At 49.3% G+C, this 17,587-nt stretch overlaps 1 protein-coding gene across 1 annotated transcript in view; it reads right to left on the reverse strand.

Moving 5' to 3' along the window:
- Positions 1-17,295, reverse strand: part of ZSWIM5 (zinc finger SWIM-type containing 5) — a 32,960-nt gene extending 15,665 nt beyond the window's left edge. Inside the window, exon 1 of the mRNA XM_072129219.1 lies at positions 16,774-17,295. Within this exon, the coding sequence (XP_071985320.1) occupies positions 16,774-17,254 (481 nt within the window). The 5' untranslated portion in view covers positions 17,255-17,295. The remainder of the gene's footprint in view (positions 1-16,773) is intronic.
- Between the last annotated feature and the right edge of the window lie 292 nt (positions 17,296-17,587).

The following is a 17,587-nucleotide window of genomic DNA, read 5'->3' on the forward strand; positions in this document are numbered from 1 at the left end:
GCGAGAGGAGACTGTACAGGGGGGTTACAATCTATTACTCTCTGTTATCAGCCATTTCATCCTGGGGAGAGGAGACTGTACAGGGGGGGTTACAATCTATTACTCTCTGTTATCAGCCATTACATCCCGGGGAGAGGAGACTGTACAGGGGGGATACAATCTATTACTCTCTGTTATCAGCCATTACACCCCGGGGAGAGGAGACTGTACAGGGGGGATACAATCTATTACTCTCTGTTATCAGACATTACACCCCGGGGAGAGGAGACTGTACAGGGGGGATACAATCTATTACTCTCTGTTATCAGCCATTTCATCCCGGGGAGAGGAGACTGTACAGGGGGGTTACAATCTATTACTCTCTGTTATCAGCCATTTCATCCTGGGGAGAGGAGACTGTACAGGGGGATACAATCTATTACTCTCTGTTATCAGCCATTACATCCTGGGGAGAGGAGACTGTACAGGGGGATACAATCTATTACTCTCTGTTATCAGCCATTTCATCCTGGGGAGAGGAGACTGTACAGGGGGGGATACAATCTATTACTCTCTGTTATCAGCCATTACATCCTGGGGAGAGGAGACTGTACAGGGGGATACAATCTATTACTCTCTGTTATCAGCCATTACATCCTGGGGAGAGGAGACTGTACAGGGGGGGATACAATCTATTACTCTCTGTTATCAGCCATTTCATCCCGGGGAGAGGAGACTGTACAGGGGGGTTACAATCTATTACTCTCTGTTATCAGCCATTTCATCCTGGGGAGAGGAGACTGTACAGGGGGATACAATCTATTACTCTCTGTTATCAGCCATTTCATCCTGGGGAGAGGAGACTGTACAGGGGGGATACAATCTATTACTCTCTGTTATCAGCCATTTCATCCTGGGGAGAGGAGACTGTACAGGGGGGATACAATCTATTACTCTCTGTTATCAGCCAGTACATCCCGGGGAGAGGAGACTGTACAGGGGGGATACAATCTATTACTCTCTGTTATCAGCCATTTCATCCTGGGGAAGGGTGACTGTACAGGGGGGTACAACCTATTCCGCTCTGTATAATGTACATTTGTAGTATAACCTCCATCCGACTCCTCATTTGCTGTGACCTTGAGATGATGATGATGGGATTATTCCGCTCTCCTCCCTCCATGTGATCAGGCTTGGACCTGGAGGATTGTCCTGTCCGCTGCAGCAGATGGATGTTATGGTCCCGTTGTGTATGGATTACGCTCCCGCTGCCATCCTGGGCTCAGCAGTAACAGCCGCACAGTCCGGGCAGGACCTGGGGACCAATGACTTGTGAGGGATCCTGCAAGATTTCCCGGACCCAGAAGAAGAGATCTGAACACTGAACCTCCATGGGAGATGTAATGGCCATACTGGCTGTCATTCAGCTTTCCCAGGACCAGAAAATCACTGAATAGTAAAGCATGGATTTGTAGGATCTGACATTGTGTGTCCCCAGGAGGGCCCCGGGCCCCGCAGTGTAACACAGGAGGAGGCTCATCTGTGCTAATAGCTGGAGGCTTCATTAATATTGCAGCCAGAGGAGTCTCTCTACAGTATAAATAACCTCATCTGATGCAACCAATGTACAAGACGCCACAGCAACCCCACTGCAGAGCATCGCCCCCAAAATGACACCCAGCCACCTACTCCACAGACCTGTCCACACACTGCTGGGTTCTGTGCTCTGTGCATTGAGCTGTTCTCCTCTGCACTGACTGCAGTAGTATCAAACCAGAATCCTGGTACAGCTACACAAGAGAAGTTCAATGCAGAGAGCACAGCAGTGTGAGGACGCACCCTCAGCGCACAATCCTGAAATATAAATCGATATTTCACAGTCCTGCTGTTACTAACAAAAGATATCAGGGTGTAGATGGAAGGTCCTGCCTGTCACATTACATAGAGAATCCGTTCTGTGGATATGACAACAAATCATATAATGGGAGGAGGCGAAGGTGACCCCTCTGTCCTGTATGTGATGCAGTGTGTGACCCCCCCCCCCCCCCCACGTGTGGCCCTGGTGACAAGGAGTGTATAGGGGCTTCTCTACAACGTTCCAGCATTAGAAATCCCTAGAAAATTGCAATTCGACTCCCCGTGACCGCACACTTCCCATGGCTGCTCTTCCGAGACCTTCTGGAGATGGATCATAAAAGGCTGCCTGCAAGTCACGGCCTGAAACCCAAGAAGAGTCGCCCGAAGAGAGGCAGAAGAGGCGCAGGGATAAAAGGCATCGGGTGAAATCTTATCTGCCGCTTCTGGCCGGATGGGAAAGAGCAGTCGGGTTTCGCTCATTCAGCATCTGGAGGTCTGTGAGCGAGTAATTAACGTAATAAAGATGACAATATAAAAGCGCGAGACCTGCGTATGGAAGGGGGGGGTGCATAGCGGCCGTACATCTAGTCCTCGCTATAGCTAAGAGGAATGCCCTTCCAACCCTAGGACAGGGCTGCGTGATCTACGATGGGCCGAAATCCACTTGTCGCCTTCCTCAGCGATGCTTTACACTGCAGCTCTGCTCTACGTGACTAATCAGGATGTCAGTACAGGGAGAGCAGAGCACAACAGACCAGGGTTGATGTAACCTCACCCAGTAACACATACAACAGCTGTGACCAATGGAGGCACAGGGCCTCGAGTCACAACCAACCGGGGTACCGGGCCCCCTCGAGTCACAACCATTGGGGCTCGGATCCTCAAGTCCCAACCAATCAGGGCTCAGGGCTTATGTTGGAGATTAGTTTGGGTTTATTGTTGAGGAGATAAGAAAACTTATTTTCCTTTAATTGGTTAAAACCACATTCTACAGGAAAAACAGCAGCAGATCGCAGCAACATCCAGCAAATCCCCAGCAACAAGGATTCGGCTTCTTCTCTCCATAATCTACTTTGTGGCGCCCCCTCTACCCTGCAGTCATCAGTGTACTGCCCCATAAGCCATATAATACTGCCCCCTCCGCAGCCCCTATAGCTACACCCCTAACCAGGTCCTCACAATTTGTAGGTTTTATGAAATGTTCCCTAGATACCCCCAAAGCCTGCACAACCATCACAGAACGTGGCAGTCATGTTGAATATATATGATTGTTAGGAGCGCAGTCCTGCACCCCACGATCAGAGAATAAAATATGCCATTCAGCCAGAAAGGTGAAGGTGCCCCAGCAGATAAGGGGTTACTAGCCGCCATTCATCAGCGCTCGCACGGAAGGCTTCCAATCTGCGCCATTGTTCTTCAAGTGGTCTGAGCGCACAAGAAACAAGAGGACAAATCACAGAAAGCGAGGAAGACGAGGACGGACAGAGGGGACTGGAGCGGTGAATGAGGCCCCGACCTGCGCAGGACCGCGACATACACTCAGGAGCCTCTCGTGCATGTAAATGGCCCTGATGAGAGCGGCCGTGGCCTTTCATGTGAGGACATAGGAGCTAAGTGATTGCTGGAGAGGAAGGAGAGCGATGCAGGAGCTGCGGGCGGCCCCGGGGTGGAGGTGCTGCCAGCCATCTACTGCCCTGGTGACCCGATTCTACCTACACACCATGGTAGCCTCTTGGTGTGTCTCCTGGTTCATGAACAGAATGCAAATATTGTAGTGAAGACTGACACAAATACACATCAAACCGCAGCAGAATTGGGGGGGGGGGGGCGAGTGCAATCCGGAAGAGATTCTGCAGGGAGTCCGGAAATGGTAATAGGGATACTGCGAGGTGTAAGGGACTAGCACGAGTCCTACAGGGCTTCCGCAGAGGTGACAGGGACCCATAGGGGTTCCACAAAGGTCTGAACTTTCTACAAGGAAGGGGCTCTCTCTGTGGGGGTCAAGCAGAGGGGGGGGGGCAGCGTGGGAGGGGTCAGTCTCTCTGCAGAACCGACCAGTTTAAACAAACACTGAATGTAATGGAACTAAGAGGTGGAGAGGGGATGTGAAGAGACTGTAATCAGCCGGGATTATGGCGGACCTCTTCAATCATTCAGTGGGTGAGCAGCCTGTCATTTCAGACAAATTAAAGCCAGAGTCATTTATGAATATTCACTTGAGTTGTAATTACGTTAATTAGCGGGAGGGGGGGGGGGTTGTTCTATAGAGGATCTGCAGGTCCCGGCTTTGGTCGGTCTTTGTTCCCGACTGCAGCAGGCAGGGGAACGGCGATGTCGTATATATGTATAGTTTTAGGGGCGCTGTCTGTCCGGGGTTTACACAGAACGCTAATTACACTATGATGGACAGATAATCAGTCCATCTATGGTGGTAACACAAAGGGGAGTCTCCAGAAAGCAGCGGATACAGTGGAGCTTGTGCCTGGAGGAATGGACCCCACTGCCAAGTATTCAGTATTAGGGGTACCTATTGTTGGGGCCACAGGGGGCTCATCTCACTAAGATGTGTACATTTACATCCACAACTCTTCCACATAACATTCATGTTCTTACATCAATCCACATAGCTCATCTGAGGGGTGCGTTGCTGTTATGGGGCGTTGGTTGTGCTTAATTTACGAAAAATCAATGATGGCCACTTTGTCCCCCGAGTTGTCAGGAGCCCCCAGGATGAGATGACAAAGTGAAACGTTCAGTCAGAAGGAAAACAAGTGTGAAAAGAGCGGATGAAGCGCTCGGTGCCTCACAAAAGCTTTTCTCAGATCCTGAAGAGCGATATTCTCCCGGGGTTTGTCCGACACTCGTTGCCTCACAATCGCCACCTCTCATTTCCAAGGCCGACAGATATTGTTCCCATTGTGATGCAGAGAAGCCGCACTTATCTCTCATGCTCTTCCCGGGCCACCATTGCTCTTAGTTTCCATGGTAAGGCCGGGCTGTGCGCCCCCCATGCGAGCGTTGGCAATGGGGTCCATGCCACCTGCCTGGGGTAACGTGTCCCAAGGTGCAGGTACCACCCCCACCCCCAAGCTGCTTGCGCTTTGAATAACAAAACCCTCCATCTTATTTTTACACTTCTATTTAGAGAATTTTATTGGCTCAGGGAGACGACAATGTAACGTCTGATGTAAATCTTTACAATATATGAAAATCTGAAGCGCCAGGCGCTGCACCCGGGTGTCTCCCACGTCACTTGATCTTCAAGTGCGCCGTTGCTGCAGGAACATTAATGAATGAACTGTCCATTAGCGTTAATTAAAACAGATATCTAAGCTCCGCCCCATGTGAAGGCTCCGCCCACGTCCATTTGTGCCAGGTCCCTAAGCAAGCAGCTGAGGTTATGGGTGCTGTGCAGCACCCAGGGTTGGAGCACCTGATGTTCTGCATTACAGGGGTCGCTGTTATCTACTGAAATAACAGACAGCAAATCATCCAAATGAAAAGCCTTGAACCTATAGACCCTTTGCTGGATATTTTTAGGTATCTCTAAAGTAGCGTAACATTGGGAGTAGATGCCCCTGTACATAAGGCACCTCGGAGCCCCAGATACTTCTAGGACCATCTATAATAGTGTAACATTGGGAGTAGTGGCCCCTGCTCCTGCACATAAGGCACCTCAGAGCCCCAGATACTTCTAGGACCATCTATAATAGTGTAACATTGGGAGTAGTGGCCCCTGCTCCTGCACATATGGCACCTTGGAGCCCCAGATACTTCTAGGACCATCTATAATAGTGTAACATTGGGAGTAGTGGCCCCTGCTCCTGCACATATGGCACCTCGGAGCCCCAGATACTTCTAGGACCATCTATAATAGTGTAACATTGGGAGTAGTGGCCCCTGCTCCTGCACATATGGCACCTTGGAGCCCCAGATACTTCTAGGACCATGTATAATAGTGTAACATTGGGAGTAGTGGCCCCTGCTCCTGCACATATGGCACCTCGGAGCCCCAGATACTTCTAGGACCATCTATAATAGTGTAACATTGGGAGTAGTGGCCCCTGCTCCTGCACATATGGCACCTCGGAGCCCCAGATACTTCTATGACTATCTATAATAGTGTAACATTGGGAGTAGTGGCCCCTGCTCCTGCACATATGGCACCTTGGAGCCCCAGATACTTCTAGGACCATCTATAATAGTGTAACATTGGGAGTAGTGGCCCCTGCACATATGGCACCTCAGAGCCCCAGATACTTCTATGACTATCTATAATAGTGTAACATTGGGAGTAGTGGCCCCTGCTCCTGCACATATGGCACCTTGGAGCCCCAGATACTTCTAGGACCATCTATAATAGTGTAACATTGGGAGTAGTGGCCCCTGCTCCTGCACATATGGCACCTCGGAGCCCCAGATACTTCTAGGACCATCTATAATAGTGTAACATTGGGAGTAGTGGCCCCTGCTCCTGCACATATGGCACCTCGGAGCCCCAGATACTTCTAGGACCATCTATAATAGTGTAACATTGGGAGTAGTGGCCCCTGCTCCTGCACATATGGCACCTTGGAGCCCCAGATACTTCTAGGACCATCTATAATAGTGTAACATTGGGAGTAGTGGCCCCTGCACATATGGCACCTCAGAGCCCCAGATACTTCCATGACTATCTATAATAGTGTAACATTGGGAGTAGTGGCCCCTGCTCCTGCACATATGGCACCTTGGAGCCCCAGATACTTCTAGGACCATCTATAATAGTGTAACATTGGGAGTAGTGGCCCCTGCTCCTGCACATATGGCACCTCGGAGCCCCAGATACTTCTAGGACCATCTATAATAGTGTAACATTGGGAGTAGTGGCCCCTGCTCCTGCACATATGGCACCTCGGAGCCCCAGATACTTCTAGGACCATCTATAATAGTGTAACATTGGGAGTAGTGGCCCCTGCACATATGGCACCTCAGAGCCCCAGATACTTCTATGACTATCTATAATAGTGTAACATTGGGAGTAGTGGCCCCTGCTCCTGCACATATGGCACCTTGGAGCCCCAGATACTTCTAGGACCATCTATAATAGTGTAACATTGGGAGTAGTGGCCCCTGCACATATGGCACCTCAGAGCCCCAGATACTTCTATGACTATCTATAATAGTGTAACATTGGGAGTAGTGGCCCCTGCTCCTGCACATATGGCACCTTGGAGCCCCAGATACTTCTAGGACCATCTATAATAGTGTAACATTGGGAGTAGTGGCCCCTGCTCCTGCACATATGGCACCTCGGAGCCCCAGATACTTCTAGGACCATCTATAATAGTGTAACATTGGGAGTAGTGGCCCCTGCACATATGGCACCTCAGAGCCCCAGATACTTCTATGACTATCTATAATAGTGTAACATTGGGAGTAGTGGCCCCTGCTCCTGCACATATGGCACCTTGGAGCCCCAGATACTTCTAGGACCATCTATAATAGTGTAACATTGGGAGTAGTGGCCCCTGCACATATGGCACCTCAGAGCCCCAGATACTTCTATGACTATCTATAATAGTGTAACATTGGGAGTAGTGGCCCCTGCTCCTGCACATATGGCACCTTGGAGCCCCAGATACTTCTAGGACCATGTATAATAGTGTAACATTGGGAGTAGTGGCCCCTGCTCCTGCACATATGGCACCTCGGAGCCCCAGATACTTCTAGGACCATCTATAATAGTGTAACATTGGGAGTAGTGGCCCCTGCTCCTGCACATATGGCACCTCGGAGCCCCAGATACTTCTAGGACCATCTATAATAGTGTAACATTGGGAGTAGTGGCCCCTGCACATATGGCACCTCAGAGCCCCAGATACTTCTATGACTATCTATAATAGTGTAACATTGGGAGTAGTGGCCCCTGCTCCTGCACATATGGCACCTCGGAGCCCCAGATACTTCTAGGACCATCTATAATAGTGTAACATTGGGAGTAGTGGCCCCTGCTCCTGCACATATGGCACCTTGGATCACCTTCTATCAGTCTTCTGAGATCACTATAAAGTTATTCTAATATTACAGTCGTACATTACAAAAATTGCAAATGCCGAGATGAATAATTCTGCATGAATGGCGAGCGGCGGCAGTCATCAGACATCTGTCTGTCATCCCCAGCCGGCGGAGGGGGAGCTTTTGTCCCCAAAGTCTTTATTAATGTATGTGGATGTCATGTGCGGAGGGTGCAGGCCTGATCCCTGACAACAATCGATGCCTCCGCTCCGGGATTATGGATGCACAGCTGTCAGCGACCTTGTCCTGCTCTCCTCCAGGAAGTCCGGGAAGTGGGTCAGTGCGGGCACAATCCCCCCTGCTCTCACTAGCTCTTGCCATAACTCATTAGGATAGGTAGAAGAGCGGACCTGGGGGGATGGAAAGGCCTTCACTCAGTGCCAGGGGGCACCAAGATACCAGCCTGCATTAGTGCCAGCGATTGCACCCATCCCTCCTGCTTAATGTATAGACTGTCAGGAGCTGCGCTCGGTCTCCACCATCATCCGCCAGGATCAGGACAAAGACGCCAAAAACCAAACAGTTCTCAGTATGGGCAAATAAACCAAACTTCCCAGCCAATCATCTCTCATCACAAGTGGCCTCCGAGCCAAAATATATACAGCGACGTTCACAGGAAAATTTCACAAATCTGTAGCTAAGGAAAGACTCCACCACATGACAGCAGAGGCTTAAAGGGCTGCTCTAGTTTTATAGCAGTTAACCCATATCTGGGTAGAATCCACAGCTCTAACATTCACTCATACTTAGATCTCTGCTTGCTGTCAGCTAGAGGAGACAAATTCCAGATCAATTTCTGCACTGATAAATGCAGATCTACTGATCTACTGTGTAGAGATGGCAAGTTAAAGGGATAGGCCATCAATAGTTGTTCATCCCTGCACCATCTTGTAAGCACAGGACATGGAGTCAGAAGTGGTGAACAAGAACCGCGCCAGTAGATATAGCTTCTAGCCACAATAGGGACAGGGAGCCAATAGCTTCCAGCTCCACACCCAGCGATCACACCCCATCAGGGCCGAATGGTGCGGGCACAGGGATGCAGTCAGTTATTGATGGCCTTTCCTATGAATATTAAAAGGTAATTGCAGTCCGAACTGTTCAAGTCATTGTCCTACAAGAAATTAACCTTCACAGACCAACCAGAAATAAAAGGGGTGTCTGCAATCCCTCAGGTATGGTCGGCTCTAGGTCAGCGGGAGCCTATAGCCCCTGGATGTAGTACACGCCCATCCGCGCTGTATGGACTCTATAGGATGTAATCCGGCCAGACCAGTATCTATAGCTCCCCCTATAGAGGTTGTGCAGAGGCCCCAGGATATAGGACAATCCCGATTATAGCGGCAGCAGAGGAGATGCCAGCGGGTGCCACGTCACTTCCCTCAGTAACGAGTCGCTCAGATCTGTTGTGGCGACTCGAGACGCAACCGTCCCAAAGATCATCCATATTCATAATCTCTGGGCGTTTAATTAAATTCCACGTCGCACTTTCTTTCTCACATCAATCCCCCCCCCCCCCTCAGGTCCATTCCCTAAACACTGGTAATCCATCTCATAGATAAGGAGCACCGAAAATTATTCTAAACCTTACAGATAACAGCAATTTCATGAGATTTAGGATTAACCCCTTCATTGCCGTTTGTAGCTGCTTTCTTTTTACAGATTCCATCTCTGCAGCTGATATTGCGGGAGGAGCGGGGTCTGTACACTGCAGATATGAAGGCGACAAAGAGTCGCATGATGTAGCATCTGGACGCTATGGCACCAGCCGCTTATCCTTTATATCACTGCTCGGTCTTCACAATCCTGCTGACCCCCCCTCATGAATACAGTAAATCAGCTAGGCCCCCTTGCCATACAAGTCACCTGACCACAGACAATTAACTCCACCGCGCTGTCATACAAGTCACCTGACCAGATTTTAGGGCTGTGTTCACACCTGGCGTTTTCATTCCGTTTATGTAAACGTGATAGAAAAAAAACTTACATTTACATTACGAAAATCTCCTGAGCGGTTGTACTGCACTACAATATGCGTGTGAACACATTCAATAAGGCGACTATAATCAGCTTCTATATGGCTGTGGGCTTTCCCACTCAACTCTCTTATAGACATGCACTCTCAGCCCTACTGGAAAATATCGGAGCCTGTATGGTCTCGGGGGCAGCCGCCATCTTTCTACAAGCCCTTGGCTATGAAGCTGCACTTCTATACATTAGATGCCCCATATGGGAGATGCAGTCATTTAGGGCATGTAATATGGCGGAGCAGAGATGGGGACAGAGGTAGGCGACATTGTCTGTAGGATTACCCTCCATGGCCACAGCTGCTGCACCGCGCTCCGTAATCATCCAGACTCTCACCCAACTCCTGCCGAATGAAAGGGGTTAATCTTGTGAACAGAAGCCGCTCAGACACTAATTAGACCAATAGTAATTAACAAACTTGTGGAAATTAACAAAAATCGCTGTTTGGGTGCACAACATTTAATGCCCTAATTGGATTTGAAGGGGCCGCTCCCGTCTGGGCGACATCAAGCGCAATTAAAATAAAGAAATGAATTTATAATAAAAGCAAAATCTGTTTGCTGTCAGTGAATGGCGGCAGCTTCCATCCAGACGCTGGTATGATCACAGCCTCGTTACAATGTGTCCAGTCCAGACAATTCCTTGTCATCAGAACAAATCTCTCTCCTGATTTGCTACAAAGTGTCAGTGCAGGTAAAACATTGGATGCTCTAGATTGGATACACTGTAACAGAAACTCAGCAGGCAGAATCTTCAGCTAAACCATGGTCTTTTGGGCTGACAGCAAGCAGAGGTTAAGAAATCAAAGATTTTGGACACAAAGTACATTTAAAAGTCAGAACCCCATATAAACTAGAGACCCTACTTCTCTGGGGAGCGCCGGAGATATTATGGAAGCCACCTTCTACATCATAATAAACAGCGATCCTCATCAGACCTTCACCTCATCACTGATCCGGCCCCAGTAAAGCTGGGTGGTAAACAATGCTGCTGGGTGCTAAATGATATGTTACTCCAACATTCACCGAAGGAGCCCAAAACGCAAACCTCACATGTGAACGCGGCCTTAGCATTGTGGACCTGTGACAGCTACTCTCTTACCAGGTGAGAAGACGATCCCTCTATCCAGGATACACCCCCGAGTGCAATAAGAAATTACCTTCTGTCATTATCGCCTCGCAGGACGTCGCCGCCGCATCGTCCCTTTCGCTTGTGACGAAGAAGATTTCAAAAATATCACAAAGGAATTAGAAGTAGACAGGGAATGTGTGCGTCTACTATGTCAGTAGGTGCAGCGGCTATGGGACCCCAGGTGATTGTGGGCCAGTATTCCGCCAACCTCTCCGCACTATAGCAAAACTACATTCCAGGGAATGGGAACAAGAAAAGCCGGCTCTTACATACACAGCGAGGGACTGTGTATACAGAGGATACACAGGGGGAGGGGATAGGAAGACGACTCGTAACGCCACACCAGCGCAGAGGAGCAAAAACAGGAATATCCCATTTAGTGCCGCATCCATACAGTGACAGCACAACATCTACGTGACCCCCCCTTGATTTTACACTTAGGGCAGCAAAGGGGTTACGTTATAAGTATGTTCTAGCAGCAAGTTCCAGCAGCAAAGTGTGTGCCCATGACTGACAGGAGATCCCACCAAAGAGCGAGAACCACGAATAGAAGCCGTAGCCTACAACCCCAAGAGGACCGGTCGGCCCAGTGCCAGATGATTATGTGTGTGCACTACAACCCCCTGCAGAATGAATGAACAGCCCACTGCTGGGGGTTGTAGTGCACACACATCAGCTGACAATGGGCTGAGCAGTCTGCTGAGGGTTGTAGTGCACACACATTATCAGCTGACAATGGGCTGAGCAGTCTGTCAGCTGATAATGTGTGTGCACTACAACCCTCAGCAGACTGCTCAGCCCATTGTCAGCTAATGTGTGTGCACTACAACCCTCAGCAGACTGCTCAGCCCATTGTCAGCTGGTGTGTGTGCACTACAACCCACAGATGACTGCTCAGCCCAATGACAGCTGATAATGTGTGTGCACTACAACCCTCAGCAGACTGCTCAGCCCATTGTCAGCTGGTGTGTGTGCACTACAACCCACAGATGACTGCTCAGCCCATTGTCAGCTGATGTGTGTGCACTACAACCCCCAGAAGACTGCTCAGCCCAGTGTCAGCTGTGAATGTGTGAACACTGGCTGCAAAAAATAGTAAAGCCAAGATCCCACAGGGAGGAAATACAGCCCATTTACCCATTTGCTATAGAAAGCAGAAATCTGTAGCATTTCATGAAACAAATCCAAAAGAACATTTGGCCGACTTTGTAGATTTCTGGCACTTGCAGCATTTCAGTCCTTTGTGGCCTTAAAAGGGTTTCATGATTCTGCAGAAAACCCCTAAAGTGTCAAAAGTTACAGCGGGCTGGGATAGGCCCAAACACTGTACAGGTGACATCACCAGCTCCGATCTGACAAAACCATCGGGGATCAGAACCATGGACACCGTCCACTCATTCTCTACTAATGCTGCACATTCAGGGGGGTTTCTGAAAAGTGAAAAAGCACTTGCATCTAAGGGCGTGTTCACATACTGCGACTATGGTGCAGAAATCACTTTCAAATTAATTAACTGCAGTAATTTGGTGAACTATTCCAATTCTGGGTTTCCCCATCCAGTCTGGCAGTGATACCTTATAGTACGGCACATTTCAGACGCAGCACAATCCTCCGGGCCCATCCAGAGCTGGCGGCTGCGCTTCACAGCGGGCTGGTCCCTGCACGTCAGGGTTTAACCTGTTTTTCTGTCCGATCTCAGCCGATACAAAAACAGAGAAAAATTTCAGAGACAACAATGGTTTTGTTTTAGAACGACAGGCGGATGGTTAGAAGTAAGTAAGGAGGAGTGATACAAGGTTATAATACAGAGGTATTTACATACGAGTCCTCATCAGTATTCGGTCCTGTATCAGAACCACAGAGGATGCTATAAACCAATGGGTAGGATCCGGTGCCAGAGGGAACGAGACCAAGCAGAAGACACGACCCATTTAAATAATGCGTGATTTACCAACCTGAACCCAAATCATCTGAACTGTATTGTGTTTCACCCGGGTACAAGAATGAAGTGTCCTGGGATGGGATATGATGAATTGTTACAGGGGTGATAACACTGAACACTTATGAGGACATTGACCTCATTTTCCGCCCCCACCAGAAGTCTACGCAACATGATGGCCGCCATAGATCTGCTGTTCAGGCCAGAGCGAGCAGCACAAAATGTGACCAAGACCCTTGTACAGCGCAGGAGTGAAGCCACAGAAGTAGAGAGGAGCAGGAGGGTGCAGCATGGTGGACAGCTTTACATACAGTTCAATGGAAATGTCATTGCAGTTTTACATCTGACAGACAGATTGTGAAATCAGTTCTACGGAGTGTGGACGTCCTGAAGATCTGATTCATCGTCATCTGGTCCACATCCTCCGAGCTCATCACTCAACCATAAAACATGATGCAAATCCTCATCACAAGGGAAATGACGGATATTTATTTTTGGTCACATTTCCCCCCCATTTTCACCAGGCCACAAAAACGTAGGACTAGTAAGGGCCTGGACGTCCTTGTGTCTGGAGCACGGAGATCACTTACTGAGACATCCCCGGCACAGCCGCCCCGCACACTACAAACGCTGATGGCCTCTTTCTGAGCCGCTTTGTTCCTCTTTTTTCTAAATGCCTAATTAAATCCCTTTGAATTTGGAACTGGGAATTAAGAAAAAAAAAAAAGCCTCTCGGAGGGATGAAAGAAACTGCATTTAAAAGTTTTCAGCGGCTGGAGGAAAAGGCTTTGGAGTTTACGCTTTCCCTCCCCCTGGAAACTTGCAGCCAAATGTTAAGATTTTAGGGGCTTTTGGGTTCTGGAAGAAGTTAACGAAATTCCATAACCCTGGAAAAAAAAAAATAATCGGAAGGGTGTCTGCTCATAAACAAGTGACCCTTTCATGGCTACCATCAGTGGGGCGTCCTCAAACACACGAGTGGAAACTCCAGAGGGGGCGCCGTCCCTATGACAAGTGGAAGATATCAGCCATCAGATGACGATACAGATGTCCTCGCAGCAATACAAGAGGACCAATTTGGCAAGCTTTGTGCACCGCTGCGTAATCTGTGTGCGCTATATACATAAAGAATTATTTATTATTATTAAACTATGACTTTATACACAGTAATTAGTCAAATTAAGATGTTAGATCAACCCCAACCCTCCAAACCACTAAAAAGGTAAGTCACATGTAAACGTGATTGTCACAGATCTAACGTCAAATCCTGTACAAGCCTGACCCATGAAGCTTGCACTCAGCAGAGCTCTCTTCAGATGTTACAAATCTATAGGGTCCAAGCACAGGGGTGCGTACACTCTGCATCCAATACACATAAGCAGAAACATTTTTTGTAATGAGTATGATGGCAACTCTGTAGTCCAAAGCGGATTTTTCCACCAATTCTGTTTTACTGCAAGCATTGACTATGTGTACGTACCCATAACTCTCAGCAGGTCTTGATTGCCACCGGCTGGGAGTTGTAGTTCAGAAAATGTCTACTAAGCCACAAGTAAAGCAGCTCAGAGATTTACACAAAACCTGAGTAGCCCAAGAACAAAAATGTATCACAGGGATCATGGTTCTGATCTCTACAGGTATCTATCTTACCATCAAGGGACCACTGGACCCAACGCATAGCCGATACCAGAGCAATTCTGCTCCAGAACGCTGAATAGTCCTGTACAGGTCTTAGACAGTGGCTGTACATGGGCACACAATGACGTGACCAGTGCCATCTATCACAGATTTCTATCCGTGGCTACATATGGCAGCCCAGGACGGCAACGCGCCAGCAATCTAAAGAATCAGTAACTTTTCAGAGCGGATGAATCAATATTAATAACGCTCTAATCGCTCATCCATCCGCATTGAGCTTTTCTTCCCCCTGAAACTGAAAGCAAACGGCATGAAATAAGAGCAGCCATCGTCCTGGGGAATCGATTTACTGCATCTCAAAAAAATAACCCTGAAAGAAGAGACGGAGGAGAGATAAACAGCCGCCGCCATCAAGAGACTAAAAAATAACACCACTCAAATTAGATTTCTGCAACCCCCACCCCCCAGGAAAAGGGGCCAGATAGCGCTGCCCTCTGACACTGCAGGCAGGAGCAGGCATTGCTTTGTCAGCCTGACAGCCTTGTGATTGTCTGGCCTGGGGATTTCACCCTACAAAGCCTGTTAGAGTCAATCCATAGCTGATAAGGTGGAGGGGGATAATCTCTCCGCTTGTCTGGAGAATGTCACTTATTAGTAAAGCTTCCCTGGAAACAAACATAATTACCGAAATGCTTAGAAACAGGAGGAGACAATGAGGAGGAGGATGATGAGGGTGGTGGTGGGGTCATAGTCATGGACAATATTTTAATTAATTGTAACATACATAGAGGAGCAAACCACAACCACAATGGACACAGCATATATGATACACAACTCTGTACATATATATGTTAACAGGGACAAAATAAAAAAGTATACACCATAATGTATATAGGGACATATAGAATGTATACTGTATATACAGGGACAGAGTGTAGAACGTAACTATATATACATAGAGACAACTAATAGAATGTATACTGTATATACAGGGACAGAGTGTAGAACGTAACTATATATACATAGAGACAACTAATAGAATGTATACTGTATATTTGCTGAAACACAGTACAAACAATGTAACACTATATACACACATAACGTATATAGACTGTAGCACTGTATATACAATGTACATGTGATCTATATGACACAGATATTATATACAAACTATGTAAAGAGTCCCTCTAAGATATACAATATGCACATAGTAACCCTACTCTGGACAGATCGGGCTGACACCCGCAAACTATCGCTACATACAAGATCATATAAGGTGACAGGATCCCCCCCCCCCGGACCCCCAATAACACAGCACAGTACAAGCAGCAGTGACGCCTCATGTGCAGAACTAATCTCCTCTGACACTGAGGGCTTTTCTGAGGAATGTAGAATTTCACAGGTTATAGGAAGAAGACACCGTGACTAAGGAGGTCAGAAGATCCCGGACTATGACCATGACTGAACCCGACGTCTACAAAATACGGCATCAAAGGTTGAGATGAGACGCGGCCCTGATGGGAAACCTGTCAGGCAGATTATAGGAAGCCTGAGCGGTGATTAGTTCATCAGTCCCCAGGCTCGGTCCCACACCTCATTTACAGAACTGAAGATCTCATTACTCATCCATGGTCTGAATGTTCCTGAGCGAATCACTCAGCCCCCCCCCCCCCCTCCCAATCCTGGTCCCAGCAACCTGACACAGACCTGTCCCGGCCACACTGATGGCCCTAAACTCATCCAATGCCCTTTACGCCCTTGTCACATCATTCATCACCTGGATCCGTCCTTGTCAATAGTCCTGAATGTGCCTCATTACCAATACAGCATCCAATCAAGACCTCCCTGCGCTCAACCATGGTCCTTACCCATTTACAGTCTTAGGCTTACAATACCAGTCATTTTGGGCCCCGGACCGGCCCACCCCAGTCCTTGTCCCTGCCTAAGCCCCTGATATTCTACTTGTAGAATAGAAAGGAAGTAATTCCAGGTCACGTTCTTGGCCTTGAACAGGACCCAATGTCTTCAAATGTCCAGAACCAGAACCAAGCCCCCTGCTGGGCCAGATCCCAGGTCCATAGGAGCCAGCGCTGCCCCCCGGGTCCTGCCCCCCCTCCCCTATCTACAGTCTGAGGGCCACTTACCGACTTGCAGGACGTTCTCCACACATCCGCTCTCCAGGAGCCGGATCCCCCGGCGGAATGGCAGCCCCTCGCCTCCTCCTGCCCCCGGACCCCCGATGCCTGGGAGGGCTGAGCTCTGGCCCGGTCCCAGGGCTCCTCCTATGGGCCCCCCAGCAGGGGCCCCCGGCTCCTCGCCCCGGTACTGGAAGGACGAGTACATGCAGATCTCTCGCTCGTTGCGGGGGAAGGACCAGTAGACGATGCGGCGCTGCACGGGCTCCGGGATCCGCTCGAAGCGCTCCTCCACCCGCTCGAAGGCCCATTTCTCCGCCACCGCCTTGGCGGCGCAGTCCAACAGGGACTCGGGCTGGTGCTGCGGCCGGGCGGCGGCTCCGCGCTGCGGGGGGCAGTGCTGGGAGGGCGGGCAGCTCCGGGAGCACAGCCGCTTGGCCGGGGGGAGCGGGAGCGGCGGCGGCGGAGGAGCTCTCTCACCCTCCGCCATGTCCGCTCTGCTCTCTCTGACTGACTGAGCGCCGGGGCCGCGCCGCTCGTACGCGCTGCCCGCACAGCTCACGTCCCATTGGCTGCCTCCCGGGGCCGCGCGTAGAAACTGCCCGATCATTGGTCCACTGGCGGGCTCGCGCAGCGGAGGAGGCCACTGATTGGTCGGAAACAAGAAAGGCCAGGAAGCCGGGGAGGAATGTGACACTCAGCAGCTGTCAAAGCCCAGAGCTCAATGTACACAACACAAGGCACAGCGCCGAGTATACCACAGAGATATACCCTATACATATATACAATGTACACAGCGCCGAGTATACCACAGAGATATACC

Source organism: Engystomops pustulosus, chromosome 10 (genome assembly GCF_040894005.1).
Source record: "Engystomops pustulosus chromosome 10, aEngPut4.maternal, whole genome shotgun sequence".
Taxonomy (NCBI): Eukaryota; Metazoa; Chordata; class Amphibia; order Anura; family Leptodactylidae; genus Engystomops; species Engystomops pustulosus.